At 35.0% G+C, this 22,954-nt stretch overlaps 2 protein-coding genes across 2 annotated transcripts; one reads left to right on the top strand and one right to left on the bottom strand.

The window, feature by feature from the left end:
* Positions 1–2,668: 2,668 nt before the first annotated feature.
* Positions 2,669–6,083, top strand: LOC124840981 (integral membrane protein (Protein of unknown function DUF92, transmembrane)). The gene is made up of 5 exons (XM_047317144.2): positions 2,669–2,974; positions 3,064–3,177; positions 3,810–4,032; positions 5,321–5,569; positions 5,780–6,083. Exons 1-5 carry the CDS (start codon positions 2,832–2,834, stop codon positions 5,909–5,911), a joined length of 861 nt encoding a protein of 286 aa, XP_047173100.1. The 5' UTR covers positions 2,669–2,831; the 3' UTR covers positions 5,912–6,083.
* Positions 6,084–18,746: 12,663 nt separating this feature from the next.
* LOC124840971 (serine/threonine protein phosphatase 2A 57 kDa regulatory subunit B' kappa isoform-like) lies at positions 18,747–22,276 on the bottom strand. Its single transcript, XM_047317132.2, has 3 exons — positions 21,642–22,276; positions 19,412–20,594; positions 18,747–19,241 (listed from the first exon to the last, which is right to left on the bottom strand). The coding sequence occupies exons 2-3, from the start codon at positions 20,570–20,572 to the stop codon at positions 18,864–18,866; spliced, it is 1,539 nt and encodes a 512-aa protein (XP_047173088.1). The 5' UTR covers positions 20,573–20,594; positions 21,642–22,276; the 3' UTR covers positions 18,747–18,863.
* Between the last annotated feature and the right edge of the window lie 678 nt (positions 22,277–22,954).

Genomic DNA, 22,954 nt, shown 5'->3' with positions numbered 1-22,954 from the left:
AATGACTTTACTTAAACTCACCCCTGAGCACAATCTTGCGAAGTAAGATATTTATTTATAATATGTTTGATTGGATAATCCATTTTAAAATTTGAAATGAATCAATGGTAGCATTCTATACTAATTAAACATAGCGGTAAAGTGATGTTTTTAATTTTTGGGAAAGCTTTGGAAAACATAAAATAACACATTATAAAGGTTTGAAATTAGTTTTTAAAGACAAAAAATTATTATTGAAAATTGTAGTAATTTAATAATACAGAAACTGAACAAATCTTTGAACATTGAGTAATTGATTAAAAACTTTAATAGAAACCTGAAGAATTTCTTTTCCCAATGCGTCTTCAACGTTAATTTAATGATTAAATATGTTTTTCCTCCTTGAAGTATCACACGATTTTGGGTTTAGTCCCTACTCGAAACTTTGATGGTTTTTAGTCCTCGTAGTTTTAAAACTTTTACTATTATAGTCCTTAAAATTGGACGCCGTTAACTTTTAGTAGATGTGGCAAACGGCAAGGCCACGTCTTATATCAGCTTGCCTCTTCGCTCTCTGCCACGTTGCTTGTGCCATTCGTCTTCTCCGACAGAGCAGAGCCTCCATCGAACCAGCTGTCGTGTCAGACCTTCTGCTCAGTCCAAGGCGTCGCCGACGACACCAATCGCCACCGGGACTATTGCCAGCCGGCGTCGATTTCTCCCTCCTTGCCTTTTCTCTGCGCGCAAGAGAGAAGCTCTCTCGTTCCTCCGCCAATCGTTCGCGAGCCACAAGAATCAATGTGGAATTGTTTACTGCCTTTCAAAAAGTGAATGTGTTGAGGTCATTGCATCTTTCACTCCATTTTATGTTTTATCATTGTATTTTAGTTAAAGCCAATTTTAGTTTTGCATTTCCATTGCATTCTAATTTCAATAACCATTCATAATTTCTTTCCTTTTCTGTCACTGCTGGGAGTTGCCTATTTTTCTTTATGCCCGTAAATAAAGAAACAACCAAAACAAACAAACACAACCATGTTTTGTTTGGTCTTATGCAACGTGACGTGGATGTTTAGGAGATTGAATACGTTGGGTTAAGATAAAATGAGCTATATTTTCAGAATATAAACTATTTCAAAGGTTTAAAACTTCAATCAATGACAATCATTAATTTCTGAAATGAATACTCAACTGGTTGAAAACAGCAACTACAGTAGATTGAGCAAGGAAGTTGCCGAGAAGAGCCATCAACCAAGGTTAAAAGTCTGACAATTTCGTGATTGAAAATGAATTTGTTTGTTGAAATGTAAACATATATAACAAGAAAAAAGAAATGCAGGCAGCTAAGAGTAGAGGATCTCTAGAAACTGGATTGGGGCGTGTGATAGAAAAGGTCTTGGATGCATAAATCTATCTCCTGAATAATTTCCCTAATGACTTTATATAATTGATTAAACCCTTTTGATTTTCAGGGAGAGAAAATTATGGAAGAGATTGTTGATTTGCAAAGAAAGGTGAGAAACTGAACATTCCACAGATTAATCATGTTGCGCGGAGAAAAGGCAAGAGGGAGAAATCGACGCCACGGTCGGTAATAGTCCCGGTGGCGATTGGTGTCGCCGGCGACACCTTTGACTAAGCGGAAGGTCCGACACGGCGGCTGGTCCGATGGAGTCTCTGCTCTGCCGGAGAAGACGAATGACACAGGCAGCAAAGTTTGCCACATCTGCAAAAAGTTAACGGCGTCCAATTTTAAGGACCAATAGTAAGAGTTTTAAAACTACGAGATTAACAACCATCAAAGTTTCGAGTAGGGACTAAACCCAAAATCGTGTGATACTTAAGGGACGAAAAACATATTTAACCCTTAATTTAACTATGTATGGTAACATTTGAGAAAGTTTTTAAAACTGAAAATAATACTGTTTAGATCCTTATTAAGTGGATAAGATGTAATTTTATTTTTCTTATGTTTGGTAATGTGGTGAGTCTTAAAGCTTTTTAGTTTATTGGACTTTTACTAAAATTAAAATTAATCAACAATAAAATAATCTGATAGGTTTTTTATGTAAAAAAAAAGACTTCCACACGATAGACCATGAAAGTCAGATAAACTTTCTAGATTATACATTTTCAAAATAAAAAATAACTTTCGAATTATATATTAAAAGAAATTATTGTCAAAATAAATAACTTATAGATTATATAATTAAAAGTAAAACAAATTTTCTAATTTTAAATAAGAGAAATTAGAGATTTTCATATTTACAAGAATGAAAAAAATGAAAATACAAAAAGAAATCTGTTTTTAGTTTAATAAACATTTTATAAACGATAATTTTTTAATTTAAGATATATATGCATTTTAATATTCAAATTTACAATTATTAGTCAAATAAATATCAATTAATTTATTTAATATTCATATGATAAAAGAATATTGATAACGCTTAATTAAGTTTCCATTGCATTGCGTATATGAGAGTCACATTTATTTATTTATAAAGAAAGACCAACATGGAAATTTCACTCCATACACTTATTATTAAAATATCAGTTACTTAAAATTATGACAAAATAAAATATTTTTGTCAAAATTAAAAATTATAATTAATATGATTTAATAATTTTATATAATCTAAAATCAATTATAACCGGTATCAATTTATTTTTGTTGTCATATTATTTTATAAAATGAAAAGATTCTCTGAGAGAAGCTAAATCTGGTGGTGAACGGTTGTTGTGCGATGAGGGTGACCAGCCACTCTAAGTACAACAGTGTGAATAGTTTCATCAAATAGTTAGAGTTATGTTCTAAAATCAACTCCCTGCACAGAAATTTCTAATTTCAAATGGATTGGTTTTCTCAACTCTGTGTGGCTGTCTTCATTGCGTTCGTAATCGCATTCAGAGCTCACAGGAAGAAATCCCTCAGCAATTCTGGCGCTATTGCAGGGTTCTTCGTCATGGCTCTTCACATTTTTGTGGGATACAGGTTATTTTTCTTCACCCTTCTCCTCTTTTTTGTTCTGGGGTGCTCCAAAACAATAATCTTTGTGTTTCCTTGGTTTATGGGTCGTCAAGGTTTGGGGCTGTGCTGCTTGCCTTCTTCTTTTCTTCGTCCGCTCTAACAAAGTTTGGAGAGGATAAGAAACGAACACTCGATCCTGAATTCAAAGAAGGTGGACAAAGAAATTGGTGAGTTCTTACTTTTTTGTCTGCTTGGAGGTTTTTGATTTTGAATATCTTTGTGAAAGTTCAACTGGTTGTGTGTTTTTCTAAGTTAGGAATGATTGCTTCCCTATTTGGATGGATTATTCTGTGGAGTTACCCATATGATGATTGAGATATTTCTTTGGTGTCACTAAGTTAAGGAAATGTTGGAAGTTTCACGTTTACCCGTGATAAGGACACTTTATAGAGCATTTAAGTGATTGCAAGCCTCTCTCTTTACCTGTTTTCCGAGGTTGTCATAGTCATGAATTAAAGTTTATTGTAGCGATAGCGAAGTATGTTATTTGTTAGATAAATTGTTTCACCGGGTTGTTATTTGTTAGATAAATTGTTTCAGGGAGTTGTTATTGAATTATCTATTAATGTCTATTTATATATATACACCAGATGAATCATTTTACAAGTGGATTCTTTTGATAGAGTTAGGTTTAAAATCTTTCTTACCGGGATGGCTTTGGGGTTTTTTCTTTCTCTATAAAATCTTTCACATAAAAGTTTGTCATTTTAGTTTTTACCTCTATGTATGAGGATCCCAACGTTATCCCTACTTAGTTTTTGTCTTTTGTCTAAATATTCCTTGTTTTTCTATCTTTCAGGATACAAGTTCTCGCCAATAGTGGCATTGCCTCGGTTCTTGTTATAGCTATATGGGTGCTTACTGAAGGCCAGGATAAATGCTTGAACTCCAAAGACTCACCTTTGATCACGACTCTCATTGGTGCTGTTATTGGCCATTATTCCTGTTGCAATGGGGATACTTGGTCTTCGGAGCTTGGAATTCTCAGTGAAGATAAGCCCCGTCTAATCACAACCTTCAAGGTGAATAATGTCTTGGTCAAAGTCCTTTATTCTTCCGATCATTCTGTCCATATTTGGTGTTTTCTTCTTTAGTTCAACTTATTCATGAATGTTTGTCATTAAGTCTTAGGAATTTTCCTCAATTAATGTGTTTGGTAGTTGATGTTACAAGCTCCATTTCCCATAATCTTGGCCATTTTCTTGAAAGTCACCCTTGTTCAATTTGGATTAAAATTCAATTTTGGTCATCCTAACCGTGTCAGACACACTCCCTTATTCAACACAACTGAACCGTTGTATTCTCCTAACTTCATTCTGCAGATTTTGTACATTTTATACAAATACAAACAAAAATAGGACGATAGAATTTTATTAGTTGATGCTAACTTTTAAAACATTGGTTGTTATCTTTTAATTAAAGATTTGTACTTAAATGCTAGTTTTATATGTTGCACTGTGCCCATGTTGTGTCTTCCAATTTCTAAATTTTGTAATATCCCTTGCCGATGTTTTATCCGTGCTCTCAGTTTAATCTTTTGTTGTTATTTTTTTTGCAATCTAGTTGCTCTCAGATCAAATTCACACCTATTAGTCCCTCCATGGACCACCTGATTCTGAGAAATATGGAATGTAGCCAAATTTAGCCTCGTTTTGATATATTATTAGAATAGTCTTTACAAAGTTTAGCTTTATGTTAGTGATAAATTGCTAAATAGGGTGACATGTACTAGACGGACACTGTAGCATATGATTCTAATGATGATAGCTAGTTATTCCATCTGGCTCGCTTTACTATGGAATTGAAGGATTAAATGTGAAACTTGCTTATTGAGGGACTAAATTGAGACTAAAAATAGGTTAATGAGGGAAAATACGACTTTTGTCAAATATTCAACCTAACCATTTCATGAGTGATGGAAGTGAGTATAACTGGAGGCCACCCTTGGTGGGGGCATTGGGAGCACTTAAGGGTGACCAATGATGTTACAATGTCATTAACATTCACATTGTAGGGTAATGCAACAACCCTGCCCTTAATATGCCATGAATAGGGATATTATTCTAACACCCATATCAGTTCCATTCCTAGAAATGACAAATTCGTGAAATTTATTTGAGGTCTGAAACCTCAAGGGGATTTTAAGATTCTGAGCCTCCCTAAATTATTTCTCACATTCTGTTCTTATGGCATCCGTGTAAAAGGCATGTGGCTTATTGCATAGTGGGTCTTTAAGTAGAAAATTCAGATAGAATGTTGCTACTGAGTTTCAGAAATTGTGGTTACAAATTCATTTCTTTTGATTATCAGCATGTGAAGAAAGGTACAAATGGTGGTGTGACAAAAACAGGAATTCTCGCAGCTGCAGCAGCTGGAAGCTTCATTGGATTGTCGTTTGTTCTTCTGAGTTTCTCAACTACAAGATGTGAGTCTAGTACAGTTTTTAAGCAACTACTGGTCTTACCCATTGCCACCCTTGCAGGACTATGTGGAAGTCTCATTGACTCTCTCTTGGGTGCAACCTTGCAATTCAGTGGATTTTGTTCTGTTCGCCGCAAGGTAAATTTACTTACACCACCTATAAAGAATACTCTTCACATTTAGCATAATGCTTGAATTTCTATATTGTTGCATTGAGTTTGTTGAACAAATCTTCAAATTAGTGGGAGATGATTACTGGGGCAAAGTTACCATGATAAAAGGCACCATGAAACCCTCCTATATTAATTTAGATATCTGATACTTGAAATTTCTCACACGATTTTGTAGGTTGTTGGAAAGCCAGGACCAACAGTGAAAAAGATTTCGGGTTCCAATGTTCTTGACAATAATGCAGTGAACTTTGTATCAATACTGTTGACCTCATTTTTTACTGCAATCGCTTGTTGGTACATTTTCTGAAGTCATCAAAAGAAGCAATTGTGGCCATAAGGTCCCAGAGTTCAAAAACTTGTGACTCTGGTGTTAGACTGTATTCTCATTCTTCAATCGGTAATGTGGATTGCATCAACATTTGATTCACAACAATATATGATTCTAGAATACAGTCAATCTTTTATTTTCTTTGGTGGAAGGAGACGACATTTTTAGCATATGATAGTTTATTAATTTACCGTCCATATCAAAGAAACACTTGCCATCGTGAAATTATTTTGTTGTCAGCAAAAACAGCAAAAAGGGTCATGCATTAGCTGGTTATTGTGGCACAGTTAAACAACATGCCTTGTACTTATGCATATAGTTAGAATAGGTTTTTTTTATTGTGGTAACGAGAAATAGAGTTAGTAACTATTAGTAAGATTATATTGTTCATCTTTATCATTCTCACTCTTAGTAAAACAAAATAATTTTCAAGCTCTTACCTTGAAATATAGTCGATGGTAGTATGTAGTCGGCAGTTTCTTTTACTGACCCATTAATTTTATTTTATTTAGAGGATGTATTTTGAAATGTAAATTTTATATTTAAAATATTATTTAGAATATAATTTTTTGTATTTTAGAAAGTATAATTTGAAATATAAAAATTGTATTTTGAATTTTACAATGTAGAACGTACTTTTAATCTTGTATTCTGCATAATGTAAAATATATAAAAAAAATGTATTTGGGATGGTATATTTTGTAGTACAAAAAATTATGGGATGTAGAAAACTAGTGGCTTATATGAGATATGGTTAATACTTTTTATTTATACATCACCTTATTATTATTATTAACTGCACTCTTGTAAAAAAAAAACTAGAATAAATAAGTTTCTTCTAGAATGTTTAGTTTAGAAAAAAAAATGAATTACATATGTTTTAAAAAACTTAAAATGCTACGAGAAATTTATTCTTAAAATTTTATTTTAGAAATTCTATTTCAATTTTTTTTTTCAGAATCATGTTTTCGAATTCTAAAAGAAACGTTTTAGAAAAGATAAATCAAGTATTCGAAGAATAAAATAATTATGTTAAAAACTTGATTGTTTCAGGAGTGCAATGGAGTTTTGTTAGAGTGATATTGGCTTTTTCATACTTTCTCAATTTTCACGAGAAAACTCACCTACCCATCATTCACTCCAAATCCATTCTAGTTGGCCTAATCAAACCCAAACTTTATATTCTAATTTTTTTAAATCCATCAACCCTAAATTGTGTGATCCAAACACGGCCTGCATAATATTTTAGTAATAGAATGAATTGTTTTCATATATTTCGTGGACCTCACATTTTACCAAATATTATCTATTTTAAAAAATAAATATTTAAAACGTTTAATAAAAGTAATATTTTAATAAAATTATTTCAAAATTTATATCCATTTTAATCTTTAAAACTACAAAAAGACATAACTTCTCCAGGTTATTTTTTATTATCGTATTTTTCATCTCCTTTTTCCTACTCTTAATCTCTAAAATTTATTTTTTAAAAACTGAAACCAAGAAACAAACACACCCTCATGTACTTCCTCCAACGACATTAAAACGTTCTTTAGTTTTCGACATTTGAAAATGTTTTACCTACATTACTCTCGTACCAAACAGATAGAGGCATGCATGCATGCATGGGACAGAACATCTAAATATAACTACTTGATGAATCTGTAAGGGTTTGGCTTTAGTTTTGTGGTAAAAAACAAATAAGCATTGTTCTGCCACTAGTAGATGTAAATTCAAAGCTGAACTCATAGAAACTGTTGAATACCATGCCTACTCAATTTTGGACCCCAAGAGGGCTCCAGTTCATCACTCTGCTCTACAATCACCATGCCTTTTGTCGACAACATAACACGATAAAGGGTCCCAAAATATTCATACTTTATTCTTCGTTTATAACCATTACACATTATCACTGGAGTAACTTGCGCTAAATTAAAATATTCAACACGGAAAGAACACAAAAAATGGTACTTGTTAGGTCTATGCCTCCTTGATCATAAAGTAATTTTGCAAAAAAAAAAAGCTTATCACAACCATAAGTCAAAAGTAACACACTCATATCAGAAAGTCTCGTGTTCTTCTGTAATTATTACTTTTAGATAGATAGATACAGAGAGAAGGGAGTATATGGTCACTCTTATCTAGGGGCAGCAGCAACATAACACATCCAAACAGCACTCACAGGTCTCATAGCAGCAGAAGCAGCAGCAGAAGGCGAACAAACTGCAAGTGCAAATCCCAATGAAAATCCCCACCGGTCAAAAAATGACAGCAAAAAACAAAATAAAATTGATAACAGTACAAACTGTGAAAGAAAAAGAGAAATGATGAAGTGTCGAGAAGAATGAGAGCAACATGATGAAAATTGAATGATCTGTGTGGTAGAGTGACAACAACAATGATAAAAACAAATTTAAGAAATAAGTATACAAACCAAGCGTAAAGGCATCCCTTTTCTTGGTGGCGTCTGCGAACGTGTTCCACATAACTTGTTTCTTGGTACTGTGGAGGTCCATACATTTTTCCCCTTTCTGTGTATTGTTGAAGTTAAATGTTGAAGGTGATGAAGTGATGCAGAATTTGAAATGTAAACTACATAAAATGTGAAACCCTAAATCAGCAATTTATTGGTAGCAAAAGGGGTTTGGACAGTTGGTTAGGACGGTAAGGAAGGAAGTTATTTGTTATTTTGTTTTTACTTTTACTTATCAACTAAGTTTCTTCTCTGCCAACTGCCATTCAATTAATTTCTGTTCCTTCTGTGAATGTAGCACAAAACCCATTCACTCCCACAGATTCAAGGAAAATTTTAAAATATCATCTAGTGAATAAAAAAAATTAATTAAAATAAAAAAGTATTATCTGATAATAGATTAAAATTTTATGCGTGACTGGTCTCATTTAAATTCGTATTTTAATGTTTATAAATTCATAAATATATTTTAAGTTTTATTTTTTATGTGATATTTTTTTTAAAATTTAATAATAAGTCATATAATAAAATCATAATTTATTATGATAATAATAATTATCAAAATCATATATGTTATTTCTTTTAAATTAAAGATTTATTATATTTATCTTATTTATTCAAAATAAAAAAATCTTAAAAAAATTGATTTAATATGAATTTGTAATTTAAATAATCTATAAGAATTAACTTGTAACTCAAACAATCAATATCTAATTAATCCGACAAATTAAATGATTTAATATAATTTTTGAAATATTAAATTTAGATTATATTAAATTAGTTATATTTGATTTAAATCCAATCTAACTTAAACATACTTAGATATAACTTTGACTTTGAAGTGCTCATTGAAATATTATGAACATAAATTAGACTATATCATAATAATAACATGAATAACAATAAGTAATAATAATAAAGATTAAATGTATTTTTGTTAAAGTAAAATGTATACATTTTTTGTAACGGATTTATCAGTTACATGATCAGTAAACATGCACCTAAACACCACATATGCAAATAATATTAATATGTACAAGATTAGCTTACATTCATGTAAAGTTTTTTAAAATATAACATAAACATAATTATTTGGAGGAAAATAAATTTTACAGCTATACACATATATAAAATTAGTTACACTAAAATAAAATCCTTTCTTCCGTGTAACGTATATGATCGTAGTATACAGAAATAATAATCAGGATAAACTAGTATATTTAAAATATTTAAGATATCACAAAATTTGTAATAAAATAACACGGCCATCTCAATCTTAATTAGTTTTAATCAATTCATCTATTATACATATAACTTGATTGACATTAAATTATTACTTTTGCAAGAATCCTCCTGCAATGAAACTCAAATATTATGCATCTATAATATCACATTCAATATATTTTTGGCAATTTTAATTTAAGCTCTACTTTATCTATAATACGAGGACCTATGTCTTTATTACTACGTGATAAAGTTAATTCACTACATATGTTAGACTGGTTTTTTTCACACCAAATTTTACCATAGAAATCTTTGTCAACTCATCACTTGAATATCTTCATCTATATGAGTTCAAAAATATATTAAAATTTGGATAATCTCATTAAGGAATCTTATTCAATACACATTATAAACCATACAATAGAGCATTTTCTTCATAGAAATACTTTATACTTACCACATGCACAAACATTCAATATCTTGATCTATCCTACTTGTCCACTTTAAAAGAAACTCAATTTCCTTTCTAAAAAACTGTCACTCTTTTTAGCAAGCTCTCTAACTCATCCAACAGCTACCTCCTCGAGATACTTTTGCTTAACGTGTTTTTGGATTGTCTAACGACAAATTCATTGAGAGCTCTCTAGCTTTTTAGCATATATTTGTCCAACCGGAACTAATTCGTCAATAATCCATCAGAGTAAAAGTCTCACATTTTTGTTTGACGATTCCAACCTTTGCTTGATAAGTCCAAATCACCATTAGCTACTAGATTTTTAAAAAAGAAAAAAAAATTGTCTAGTGGCAGATCAGTTCGCCTAGCAACCAAGCCTTTGGAACTATTATGTCTATATTCGAAACCGACACAGGAGGGTAGGTAGAGAATACCTGGGGGCACGAGACAACTCTCTCTAAGAACTCGACAAAATAGCCCCGTAACTTCGGGAGAATGGGTGCCTCCTCACAAAGGGGTCGTAGAGACCAGGCTCGAGCGACTGTATACCCAAAACACGGGTCTCCTCAAAGTCGTAAGACCATCTATGGGGACTGACGATCCTAAGGTAGCGAAATTCCTTGTCGGGAAAATTTCGACCCGCACGAAAAGCATAATAATCCAGGCACGGTCTCAAAGCGATAAAATAGACATATATGTAAAGATGCATACTAATTACGTTTGGAGAAAAATCCTATAAAACTTCACTAGACCTCATTAGATTTCATTTTTGCTCAATAAAGATTTAACTTGTTCAGGAATGATTTAACTCACTCAATGAGTTTATTTAAAACTAGAAACCTGCAAAATATACCAGTTTTCTCAATTGACTCTAATAGGTATTTTTTATTAGTGTAAGGGCAAAAATGGAAAGCTAAAAGGAGTAAGGGTAAAACCGAGAAAGCACCTGATCAGATTAGATTAATGCACCTAATCTATCGTGGCAAGAGAGAGAAGCCGAGTTTGGATGTTTCTAGAGAGGGTGAGAAATCAGAGAAAGAATGGAGAAGCTCTGCTAGGGCACACACACCACAAACGAAGATGATCAGAGAGTTGAGAGAAAAACAAGAAAAACAAGCACGCACACAGGTACTGAGTAACATCTATGTATTTCTGTTTTCAAATTCCTTTTATAGTTTGTTCTGATACAATGAATCTGAACTGTTTTTGTTTATTTCTAACACTCCTCCTAAACAAAAACGTTTAATCGAACAAAAACTAGATTTTATTGAAGAAAAACACTTGTTTCACCGATTCAATCGGTGAAAATTCTTCTCCTGTGATTCTGAGCACTTTCCACCGATTAAACTCGGAGAAAGCTCTTCCTAGGTAGATCTCCTCCTCTCCGGCGGAAACCCTAGGTTTTCGTCCTCCTCCTGGTGCGATTTTCACTGATCTCAGCTCGCACCATCCCAATCTGCCTTCTGAGTGACTGAAAACGCTCACTTTTGAGTGCTTTGGTGAGTATATCTGCTAGTTGGTCTTCGGATCTGCAGTGTACTACATCCAGTCTACCACTACTGACTTGTTCTCTGATGTAGTGAAATCTGGTCTCGATATGCTTGCTCCTGCCGTGAGATGCAGGGTGCTTAGCAAGATCTATGGCTGACTTGTTATCAACAAGCAGCCTCACTCTTCCAGTTAGCTCAATTTTCAATCCTTCCAATAGGAATCCCAGCCAAGTTGCTTGGCAAGTAGCTTCACAGGCAGCTATGTACTCTGCCTCACAAGATGACAAGGCAACCACTGGTTCCTTCCTTGAACTCCATGAAATTGGTGTTCCTCCCATGAAAAATATGTAACCAGCAGTGCTCTTCCTATCCTCCTTATCACCACACCAGTCTGCATCTGAGTAAGAAGTTATTTGCACTTCTTCCTCAGCCTCTCCTCTTCCCAACAGTATTCCATAAGAGTGAGTGCCCTGCAAGTATCTTAGAATGCGTTTGACAGCATTCAAGTGTGACAATCTTGGGCATTCCATATATCTACTCACCACTCCAACACTGTAACTCAAGTCAGGCCTTGTGTTACAGAGATATCTCAAGCTTCCAACAATACTCCTGTAAGCTGTTGGATCTACAGCTTCCTCATCTGGCTCCTTCTCAAGTTTCAACCCCACTTCTGCTGGGGTGTTAGCAGCATTGCAGTCAACCATTTCAAACCTTTTTAGTAGGTCTAGAGCATATCTGGACTGATGCATCACAGTTCCATTTTCAGTCTCAGTAAATTCTATCCCAAGGAAGTAGCTGAGCTTTCCCAAGTCACTCATCTCAAACTCACTCAGCATTTGAAGTTTGAACTCTGAAATCAGCTCCTCACAGCTCCCAGTGACTAATAGGTCATCAACATATAGGCATACTATTAGTTTCTCTTGTCTGCCACTGTGTTGGCAGATCTTCACATACAATCCGTGTTCTGACACACACTTCTCAAAGCCAATACTGCTCATGAACCCATCAATCCTCTGGTTCCAAGCTCTTGGAGCCTGTTTAAGCCCATAAAGAGCCTTTCTCAGCCTGTACACCTTGCCATGCTGCCCTTCAACCTCAAATCCCAGTGGCTGTACAACATACACTTCTTCTTCCAGCCTTCCATTTAGAAAAGCTGACTTCACATCCAACTGGTGTAGGGACCAGTGAAACTTAGTAGCTAGAGACACCACCAGCCTGATTGTCTCTACCCTGGCCACAGGAGCAAAAACTTCACCATAATCAACTCCAGCCTTTTGTAGAAAACCCTTAGCAACCAGCCTTGCCTTGTGCCTTACAACAACACCTTGTGGATTTATTTTTGACTTATAAACCCACTTTAATGCTATGGGTCTCTTATTAGAGGGCAGATCAACCAACTCCCAGGTCTGATTTCTCTCTATAGAGTCAATCTCTTCCTGCATTGCCTTATACCACCTTTCATCCTTCACTGCATCATCAAATTCAACTGGTTCTGCTTCTGCTATTAAAGCAAAGTGAACAAAGTTACCTTCTGATGTGAGTGTGGCCTCATAGGATAAGTCATAGTCTCTTAGATGTGCTGGCAGTTGTGAAACTCTTGATGACCTTCTCCTGCTGTCATCTCTTCTCTCCCCTGTCTCCACTGTTTCCAGTGTTTCCACTCCAGCAGTGACATCTTCCAGATTAATGGTTGATGCTTCCTGCTCACCTGTCTCCCACTGCCACACTCCAGCTTCATCCACTACAACATCTCTACTGATGCAAACTGCTCCTCCTTCTGGATTATACAGTTTGTAACCTCCAGTGACATTGTATCCAATCAAAATCAGTGGCACTCCCTTGTCATCTAGCTTCTTTCTCAACTGGTCAGGTATATGCTTGTAGCATATAGAGCCAAAAATTTTCAGATGCTTAACATCTGGTTTCACCCCTGTCCAAGCTTCCTCGGGTGTCAAGCCATTTAGTCTCTTTGTTGGAGACAAATTTAGGACATATGTGGCTGTCAATACAGCCTCTCCCCACAGAAAATTAGGCAACTTCTTACTCTTCAACATGCACCTAACCATATTTAATATGGTTCTGTTTTTCCTCTCTGCTGCACCATTGTGCTGTGGTGTATAAGGAGGGGTAACTTCATGCACTATCCCTTCCTTTTCACACAACTCTTTAAATTCAGTGGAGGTATACTCTCCTCCTCCATCTGTCCTCAACACCTTAATTTTTTTCTCACACTGCCTCTCAACCAGAGATTTAAATTTCACAAATGTCTGCAGCACCTCCCCCTTTCTCCTAATCAAATAGACCCAACATTTCCTGGTCCAGTCATCAATAAAGAGTAAAAAATACCTGCTGCCTCCAGGTGTTTCTACTTGAATAGGGCCACACACATCTGAATACACCACTCCTAATTTCTCTGTTGACTTCTGGGGTAGGATTTTCTGAAAACTGCCCCTGGTCTGTTTGCATTGGACACACTCCTTGCACACTGTTTCAGGAATTTCCACTGTAGGCAAGCCACTCACCATATTTTTCTGGCTTAACAGTGATAAGTCTCTGAAATTTAGGTGTCCAAATCTGAGATGCCATAGCCATTCTTCTCTGTTTTCTGTTGCAGTAAAACAGTGGTGTTTTACTGCACTCATGACCACCCGAAAGGTCCTGTTTTGTGACAGCTGAGCCTGCACCACCATCTTCTTATGCTGATTGAAAATGCTGAGACAATTATTCTCCATTTTCATCACATATCCCTTCTGTAACAGCTGTCCCAAGCTTAGCAGATTCGTTTTCAGCCCTGGTACATACAGTACCTCTTCAATTATCACCTCTTTCCCCTCTGCATCTCTTAGAACAACTCTCCCAGATCCCTCTGCAGTCAAACTTCTGTCATCTGCAAACCGGATCTTCCCCTGTGCAGCTCCCTGCATTCTCACAAACCAGTCCTTCCTCCCTGTCATGTGGGTAGAGCAGCCAGAATCCAAATACCATGTTGTGCTCTCTGGCTGCTCCTCTCCTGTGTTGGCCATCAACATCACAGCCTCTGAATCAGACTCCTCCTCCTGGGCCAGATTAGCCCTCTTCTTGGGTTTGTTTTTAGCACCTTCCCCTTTCCAGCACTCTTTTGCATAATGCCCAAGTTTTTGGCAATTATAGCATTTCACCTTCTTCTTGTCAAACTTCCAATCTCCACCAGATTTCTGGTTTTTCACTGGTGCAGATTCACTGGAATCTTCACCTTGCTGTTCCTGTGAATCTTTACCTTTCTTACTGCCCTTATTCCACTTCTTGAACCCCTTTTTCCCTTTAAATTGAGATCTGGCCTGTAGGGCCTGTTCTTGGCACTGCTTGCGCTCATTGATGCGATACTCATGAGCTTCTAATGAGTGCAGCAGTTCCTCAATCTCCATAGACTCCAGATTACGTGCTTCTTCAATAGCCACTACCACATGATCAAATCTGGGGGTTAGAGTTCTTAGGATCTTGTCAACAATGTACTCATCCGAAATTGTATCCTTGCATGCTCTCATTTTATTCACCAGTTCTTGGACTTTGTCAAAGTATTCTGCCACAGTTTCACCCTCATCCATGATCAGAATCTCAAACTGCCTCCTTAGGGCCTGTAATTTCACCTTCTTGTTTTTATCTCCATCACCATACATCTTCACCAGAATGTCCCACACTTCCTTAGCAGTAGAAGCCTTAGAAATCTTGTTAAAGATTTTTGGGCTGACACATTGGTACAGCAAAAATCTGGCCTTGCTGTCCAACTTCACCTGCAGTTTATAACTTCTCTTCTCCTCTTCAGTTGCTCTTTCACTCAAATCGGGTAACCCATCTTCTATAACTTCTGACACGTCTTGAAAACCAAAGATGGCTTGCATCTTGATGCGCCAGTCATCAAATAGTTTCCCATCAAATACAGGCAGTTGCCCCTGTATCCCTCCAATACCTGCCATCACTTTCTTGCTAGTTTCTTGATTTACCCACACACAAAGGAACCTCCTTTCTCCACTTCCAGTCACCAATCACACACCCACTTCACCAGAACCAACAAGCACCTATGCTCTTGATACCATATTAGTGTAAGGGCAAAAATGGAAAGCTAAAAGGAGTAAGGGTAAAACCGAGAAAGCACCTGATCAGATTAGATTAATGCACCTAATCTATCGTGGCAAGAGAGAGAAGCCGAGTTTGGATGTTTCTAGAGAGGGTGAGAAATCAGAGAAAGAATGGAGAAGCTCTGCTAGGGCACACACACCACAAACGAAGATGATCAGAGAGTTGAGAGAAAAACAAGAAAAACAAGCACGCACACAGGTACTGAGTAACATCTATGTATTTCTGTTTTCAAATTCCTTTTATAGTTTGTTCTGATACAATGAATCTGAACTGTTTTTGTTTATTTCTAACATTTTTATCTATTTTTCAATAACACTGACAGTGAATTCAATTCAACAAAAATCAACAAAAGCATATTCAATCCAAATTGGTATATCTACTCTCAAATACAACAATTCCATTTATATCAAAATGTCCTAATTTAACAAAACAAAAACATAACTAACAAATCTACTTCAATAATTTCGTCATACAAATCATACAATTTATTTAAATAACTAGCTATCCTTAGCATAATCTTAACACCATATATGCTCTCATAGCACAACTCGTGCATGTAGTTCTAACTATAAAAAATAAAATAAAATGATTAATAATCTGAATACATCTTCATAACTTCAAAAGAATAGAAATTCACTTTGAAATACTTAAAGTCATAGGTGAACTCCACATAGACTACATGTTAGAGATTAAAATAATGACTCAAGAAAAATTGTAGAAATTAAACTTAATTTATTCTCATTTCTGATAGGCTGGTTGTGTTGTCCTTTATGACAGAGGTACCAAGGTGGATTTAAATATTCAAAGAGAATAATAATATTAAAATCTTATAGAGATAACGGAAAAGAATTTAAAAAAATATTTAAAAATATAGTGATTTTTATATAATAAAACTCGACTACTATACAATTCCAATTATAGTTTCGCCTTCTAATAATATAATAATCGAGAGTCATCTCTATAAAACTATTATTACTATTTGTCTCTAAATTTTCATTTTTTTTTTCAATTCCCCAAATTTTTTTTATAACTTTTATTTCTTGAAAAATTATGAACATTTTTACACTTTTAATTAAATTTATAAATTTATAAATAAATATTATTTATTTATCTACAAGTTAAACTTAGGCACTAGAAATATTTTTTTTTATGGTTCAGAAGGATTAAGACATATGTGATTTAAAAAATATTTTTCTAATAAATTATTCAGTTAGATATTTGGTGACTGACTCTCAACTATAAGATTTCCTCGTGTAAAATTAACCAATGTGTAAAGTGTGTTAAATTATAACTCCTTGATATATTTTTCTAAACTATGAATCCATGTTATCTTGATATATTTATTTAATATAAAAATAGTAATACGACTGTATAAACTTGTGCTTTTTTTACATATACTGTCTTAACTTGGAGTTAAGATATAATATTATGCGTAATGTTATATCAATAAGGTGTGATACACAAGCAACTGAAAGTTGAGACTCTTTAAGTATATGACAAGTGTTTGATTCTATTTATGTGAATGGAAAAGTATTTGATACAGAACTTCTCCTTCAACCAATGTTTTATATTCTCGGAGATTAATCTTATTATTGTTGGCTGGGGTCTTGAAGAAATGAGTAATCTTATATCATTCTATACTTTTACAAATCTCAGCTTTTATAAATAAAAATTTAATTAAGAAAATTAACATGTCGTTGATGATAATGTTAAAATTTTTCATCACATTATCAATGAATTATAAATGATTGTTGTAAAAGTCAATACCCTGTGCACATAACAACTATTTTCTGGTATATTTAAAGTAATAATAAAAATATGAGAATTTAATATTTAAGAGAGGAGAATTAGTAAGATGTAAAATGATTCTATATTATTCATAACTATATATATGTAATTGATTGTAAGAATTAAATTATTTCTTCTGTTGTTGGCCACGAAAATACAAGGATTTTTGTTTCATGAGTAAACTTGGAGAAAAAAACCACTTGTTTAGATATGTAAAAGGTAATAAAAATGAATAAATATCATAAAAATTATAATTTAAATGAAATTTGTATAAGAAAATCTTCTTTCAGGTGGGAATAATATATATATATATATATCTTGCCTTTCTGCCTGAAAAATCAAACAGTGTATGTAATGGCAGAAAAGGAAATCTGTGAATCCAAGTCAAAAACTTCCATATCTGTGATGCAAAAGTTATGACATTAATTATTGAAAAAGAGAGTTGAATATTGATTAGTCCAAACCAAAGAGGAGACCGATAACAGTGGCGTAAAGGGTAAAGGGTGAATGCATTAAATATAAAGTGAACTTTTTGAACTTTCATTGCTTGCAGTAGGTAAGTAAGATGAAACACCAACACTAGTTTTATACCATTTTCTTCCAACTGATAGCTATAAAAGTTGATAGTTCATTACAGTAATGAAACAAATACTTTTGTTAACTAATCCTTGTGTAGACTTTGTATGCGTTTAAAGTAGAGGTTTACATCATTCCCTGCCAAAGAGGTAAATCTTTTGGGTGTGTTGAGTAATGTGTGTGATGTGGATGAGTCATTTATCAAAACTGAGTTTGTTTGATATGAAATTATGGAGACTGAGAAAAAGAGAGAAGGAGAGCAGGTAAGCCAAAATAGAGTATTGATTTGTGAGAGGAGCAGGTAAAAATAGATGTAAGAAAAACTCATTTGGTTCTAACTTTGCATAATAGGTAGAGAGGGTTAGAATAGAGTGTTGCAGAGAAGGGACTTAGGTAGGTCCCAGAAGGTAAGAAAACTGAATAAAGAGTCAGGGTTACGGTGCTGACACTGCAAATAATTGCACGCACGAATAACCCACCGACACACACACCCCCACACCTGCTCTCTCTGCCATGCTTTCTCTGCTCTTTTCTGCTCCTCCTAACAACAATACAATAATAATAACACCAATAAAATATCACTGTCTGCTTTCTTTTTTCTAACCATTAAGCATTATGCATTATGCAACACCCCTCCCTCAGTCACCACAACTTTTTTAGGCTACTAACTATGTATTTGTATACATACATAAGTAAAAACTCAAGAACCACACCACTATTATGTAATTTAATTAGAACCTTAATTAGGCTTACATAATCATCATCATCATCATCATAATATCATATCATAACTCAAACCAATTAATTAGCTTAGCATGCCACTGAGCATGTAGCAGATTTTACTGGCACTAAAACATCACCACTGCCTACAGAAGAAGATTGAACACTGCCAGCAGCAGCAGCAGCAGCTTCTAGGCGTTCCCATGTTACTCTCCTCCTCTCGGCTGCAGCATTTGCACCTGAATCTTCTTCCTCAATCCTGCGTTGGCATGCTAGTACCAGCTCCTCGTCCATCTGAGACAGCATCTTCCTTATGTTCTGAGTCAGGTTCAGCACTGCTTGGTTCCAGTGACTTTGAGCATTATGTACGAGTGCTGAGAACACCAGAGGCAGAATCACCTGTCGGTTTTGCGTTATCAGATTCAGAATGTGCTCATTGTTCCATAGCAAATGTGCTCGTTCAGCCACCTGAATTATTAAGGTATCAATAAATAAGCTCACAATCATACCAACACAACACAACACAACCATGTTGCATAACATGATTCAACTCACTCTGGTAAAAAATGACTCCATCGTTTATATTATAAAACGACCATTTCATCTGTTTACAACAGAAGCAGTGCAGAAAAAACTACCTGATAGTGAGAACTGTTAAGGCAGTGAGCCATTCGTCGAAAGAGAGGGATCATGATCTTTTGAAACTCGGCCATGCTAGTCATTTCCAAAATCTCTTCCAACTCACTGATGAACATGAGCTCCTTTTGGCTATTTGTTACTGGCCAGTACTTCAATAGTCCCTTTATAACCGAGCTAGCCAGTCTTTGATCCTTCTCTATGAACTGTACAACGCAATATGTTAACTGCTGGTGATAAATGCCAACAGATTTAGGTTTGTGCAGAGGAATTAAAGCCCTCCACAAAAATATCTTATGCTCTTCCTTCAATGGCAAGGCAAATCCACTGATCACACTCCCAAAAATCTCAAGCATCTCTGCGATTCCGTTATGCCGCTCCGTCTCAAAAACAAACCTGTAGATGATGTTGCTAACAGATTTCCGTATGAAAGGCCTGTGAACCATGAATTTCCCATAGATTCTATGCAGAATTGTTTTCAAGCAGTCTCTTTCTCTGGGGTCCTCAGAATCGAAAAGGTCTAGTAATCTTAAAATGAAAGCATGATGTATGTGCGCTTTTGCCACCTTCACATCAAGAGAGTTATAGTTGATGAATTGGAGGAGTAGATCATAAACAACTTGCAAGTGAGACCAGGCAGGATCAAACATAGGTTCCTCGTCTTCTGTTTCTCCACCAGCAGTACTTGTTCGAAACTTAGGTGGGAAAACCCTGAACAAATTAGTTGCACACATTTTACACAAAGCAGCGATTGCTGGTTCTGTGAACTTGACAGATCCAGAAGAAACAAAATCAACAAGCTCCAACAGCGTTTGTCGTTTGAGATCTTGCTCTGTACTGTTCTTATCAGGATCACTCATGTCATAAATTTTGCAGCAAAGGTTTAACTTACTAATGAACAGGCTTTGCTTCTGTGTGTTTGAGACATCTTTGAAGGACAGACACGGGTCAACTGCTTCCACTCCAGCACTCATGCTTGCAGGGAAAACAACCGAAGATACCCTCTTCACGACATTTAATTTGCTTGAAATGGTGCTTCCAACATTTGTACACTGAAAAACATTCCCAAAACTTGTAGAATTGCTTGAATCACTCCTTGAAGAATCTGATGAGTCAGATTTTGGCACCTTCTTTGGCAATTTGCTAAGAATTTGCTTTATCATGGTGGCAATCTATCAAGAACGCCTGCAACCAAATTATCACTCTCAATTAAAAGCTCAAAGCCCAAGAGTGTTCTTTCAAGTTGATTTGTCATGTAACCGTAAAATCAGCTAGCTTTAAAGTAATCATTCAACTACATAACAACAATGTAAAACAAGGCACGTTTACCAGAAATGGAAGGTGTAATCAGGATCAGCTTGGAGATTACACCAAAATATCAAACATTAAGAACTAAAGAAAAATTACCAAATCCTCTGTAAGAAAGAATATTAGACCAAGTATGAAGACTAACTCAATATATTCCAGAAGCTTGATAATCTGAAGAATAAGGCAAAAGCATGGGATATAAGCAGAGAGAGAGAGAGAAGATCAAGAGAGAAACACTGCTGTTTGAATAAGGTAAAGTGCCAAAGGAATTGAGGATAGTCAAAACATAAGTATTTGAAAGAAGGTACTTCGGTATGTCTTCCAAGAACAGTTAGCAGCATATTCTAGCCAGATCTACCAAAAGTTTATAAATTTGTATCCCATAGATATTATTGAATTCGGTGCACTAGTATGAATCTCAGTAATTTTTCAACTACAAACTACAATTAAGCACCCTAAGATGTTGTGGACTAAAAAACTAGTCATTCCCCCAAGCACCAGCTGAACATACTAGAACAAGTTCATCTCAGCAAGTTTCGGAATCAAACAAGATAAAAGAGGGGGCTGGGAGAGAAAATAAAGAAAAGAATGTAAACGACCCGTTTAAGGCAAGAAATTGACAAGCCTACAGGCGGTACAAAATTAAAGAGTATGGAGAAGCAGCAACAGTGGGTGGGTAGAACCGAGATCTGGGTTTGAAAAACAGAAGAAGAAATAGAAGAATCACAACCACTTGAGGAACCATTAAGGAGCTTGTACCTGACAAGATCATTGCCAGTACTAGAAAATAAAAATTAATACTTCAGTACATAAGAATTCAGTTAAACTCCAAAGTGAGTTCAAAACAGGAACCCCACCAAAATTAGTATATTTAAGAACAGGTGTTGAGAGAGAGTATGAGTAAAAGAAGCAGAAAAGACCAACCTGGTTTCTGTGAGACTGAAGCAAACCCTCTTAGGAAAGAGAGAGAAGGGAAGCAGCTAGTCAGAGAACAAGTTTAACTTTAACGGTTTGCATAAAGATGTAACAAGGTGCAGGGATAGGTGAAATGGGAAGAGAGAGAAGGAAGAAGAAGAAGAAGAAGAGGTGGTAGTGAGTGATTGTTTGGAGGTGAAGAGTGAGGAGAGAAAATGGCGTTTGATCCAAAGAAGAAGAAGAATGCTAGATTTGGAGAATGGATGGAAAGGGAGCATTTTGATGCATCAAGATGGATCCCTCCATGAATGGCAGGCAGGCACTATGCTGAGAAAGAATTTCTCACTGCTTTTTTTCCTCGATTCAAGAGAACAAACGACGCCACATGTTGGTTTAGTTAATGTTGCTTTGTTACTCACAACACAACCGCATCGCAGGTACAACTACAACGCTCCAATCTCCACCCAACCCAACTTAAACTCCATCTTAATCTTCAGCTTACACTGCCTCCTCCACAGTGAACTCAATTATATAAATATGAATCTAATTTACCAAAGCCAAAAATATTTCTTACAATTATATATAACAAACGGAAAACTACACGACCACGTAGATACTCATGTAAATAACAAAATATACTGAAAAAGAAAAATACATGTGTGATTATGAAATGGTTAATTCGGTTATTGGTTTAGTTTTATGATTTATTTTATTACTTGTTTTGGTTGGACAAAAAGGTTCATAGGGCATAGTCCTACACAGGGTGATTACGTAAAGTGAAAATTGGAGATTTTGGATGCCCGATTTCGAGGCTAGATTTTTGGAGTTAGAGGTTTGGGAGTGACAGAGAGACAGAGAGAGAAGGTGGACGAATGAATGAATGAATGAATGATGAGTGTGCGATGGATGAGAACAAAATAGAGAATCACGAAAAGTAAGGGACAGAATCACCGCAAACACAGACACAGAAGAAGAGATAGGTAGGGTAAAAGTTAGATATGGCAAAAATTATCATCATCCAACACCAAATACAACACATAAATTACCAATGTCCTGTTTCAACTTCTAAAACCAAAAAAATATCATATAAATAATTGAAATTAAATGTTATGCATTATTAGGCTTTAAGTGATTATATTATATATATCATTCAATTTAAAATTTAGATAATAGAATATTTTAGGTTTACAATTAACAAGAAACCTCCTTTGTAAGGAACTTTTGCTAAACTGAATATTGTATTAATGTGGTTTTAAATTTTACCTCGATAATCAAAAACCGTTTGTTCAACCATTTATATCTCTCCAACAAACATAGCATAC

Source organism: Vigna umbellata, chromosome 1 (assembly GCF_029865625.1).
Source record: "Vigna umbellata cultivar VRB3 chromosome 1, Vumbellata_1.0, whole genome shotgun sequence".
Classification (NCBI taxonomy): domain Eukaryota; kingdom Viridiplantae; phylum Streptophyta; class Magnoliopsida; order Fabales; family Fabaceae; genus Vigna; species Vigna umbellata.
Note: the sequence above shows the minus strand (reverse complement) of the source record. Positions and strands in the feature narration are given on the sequence as shown.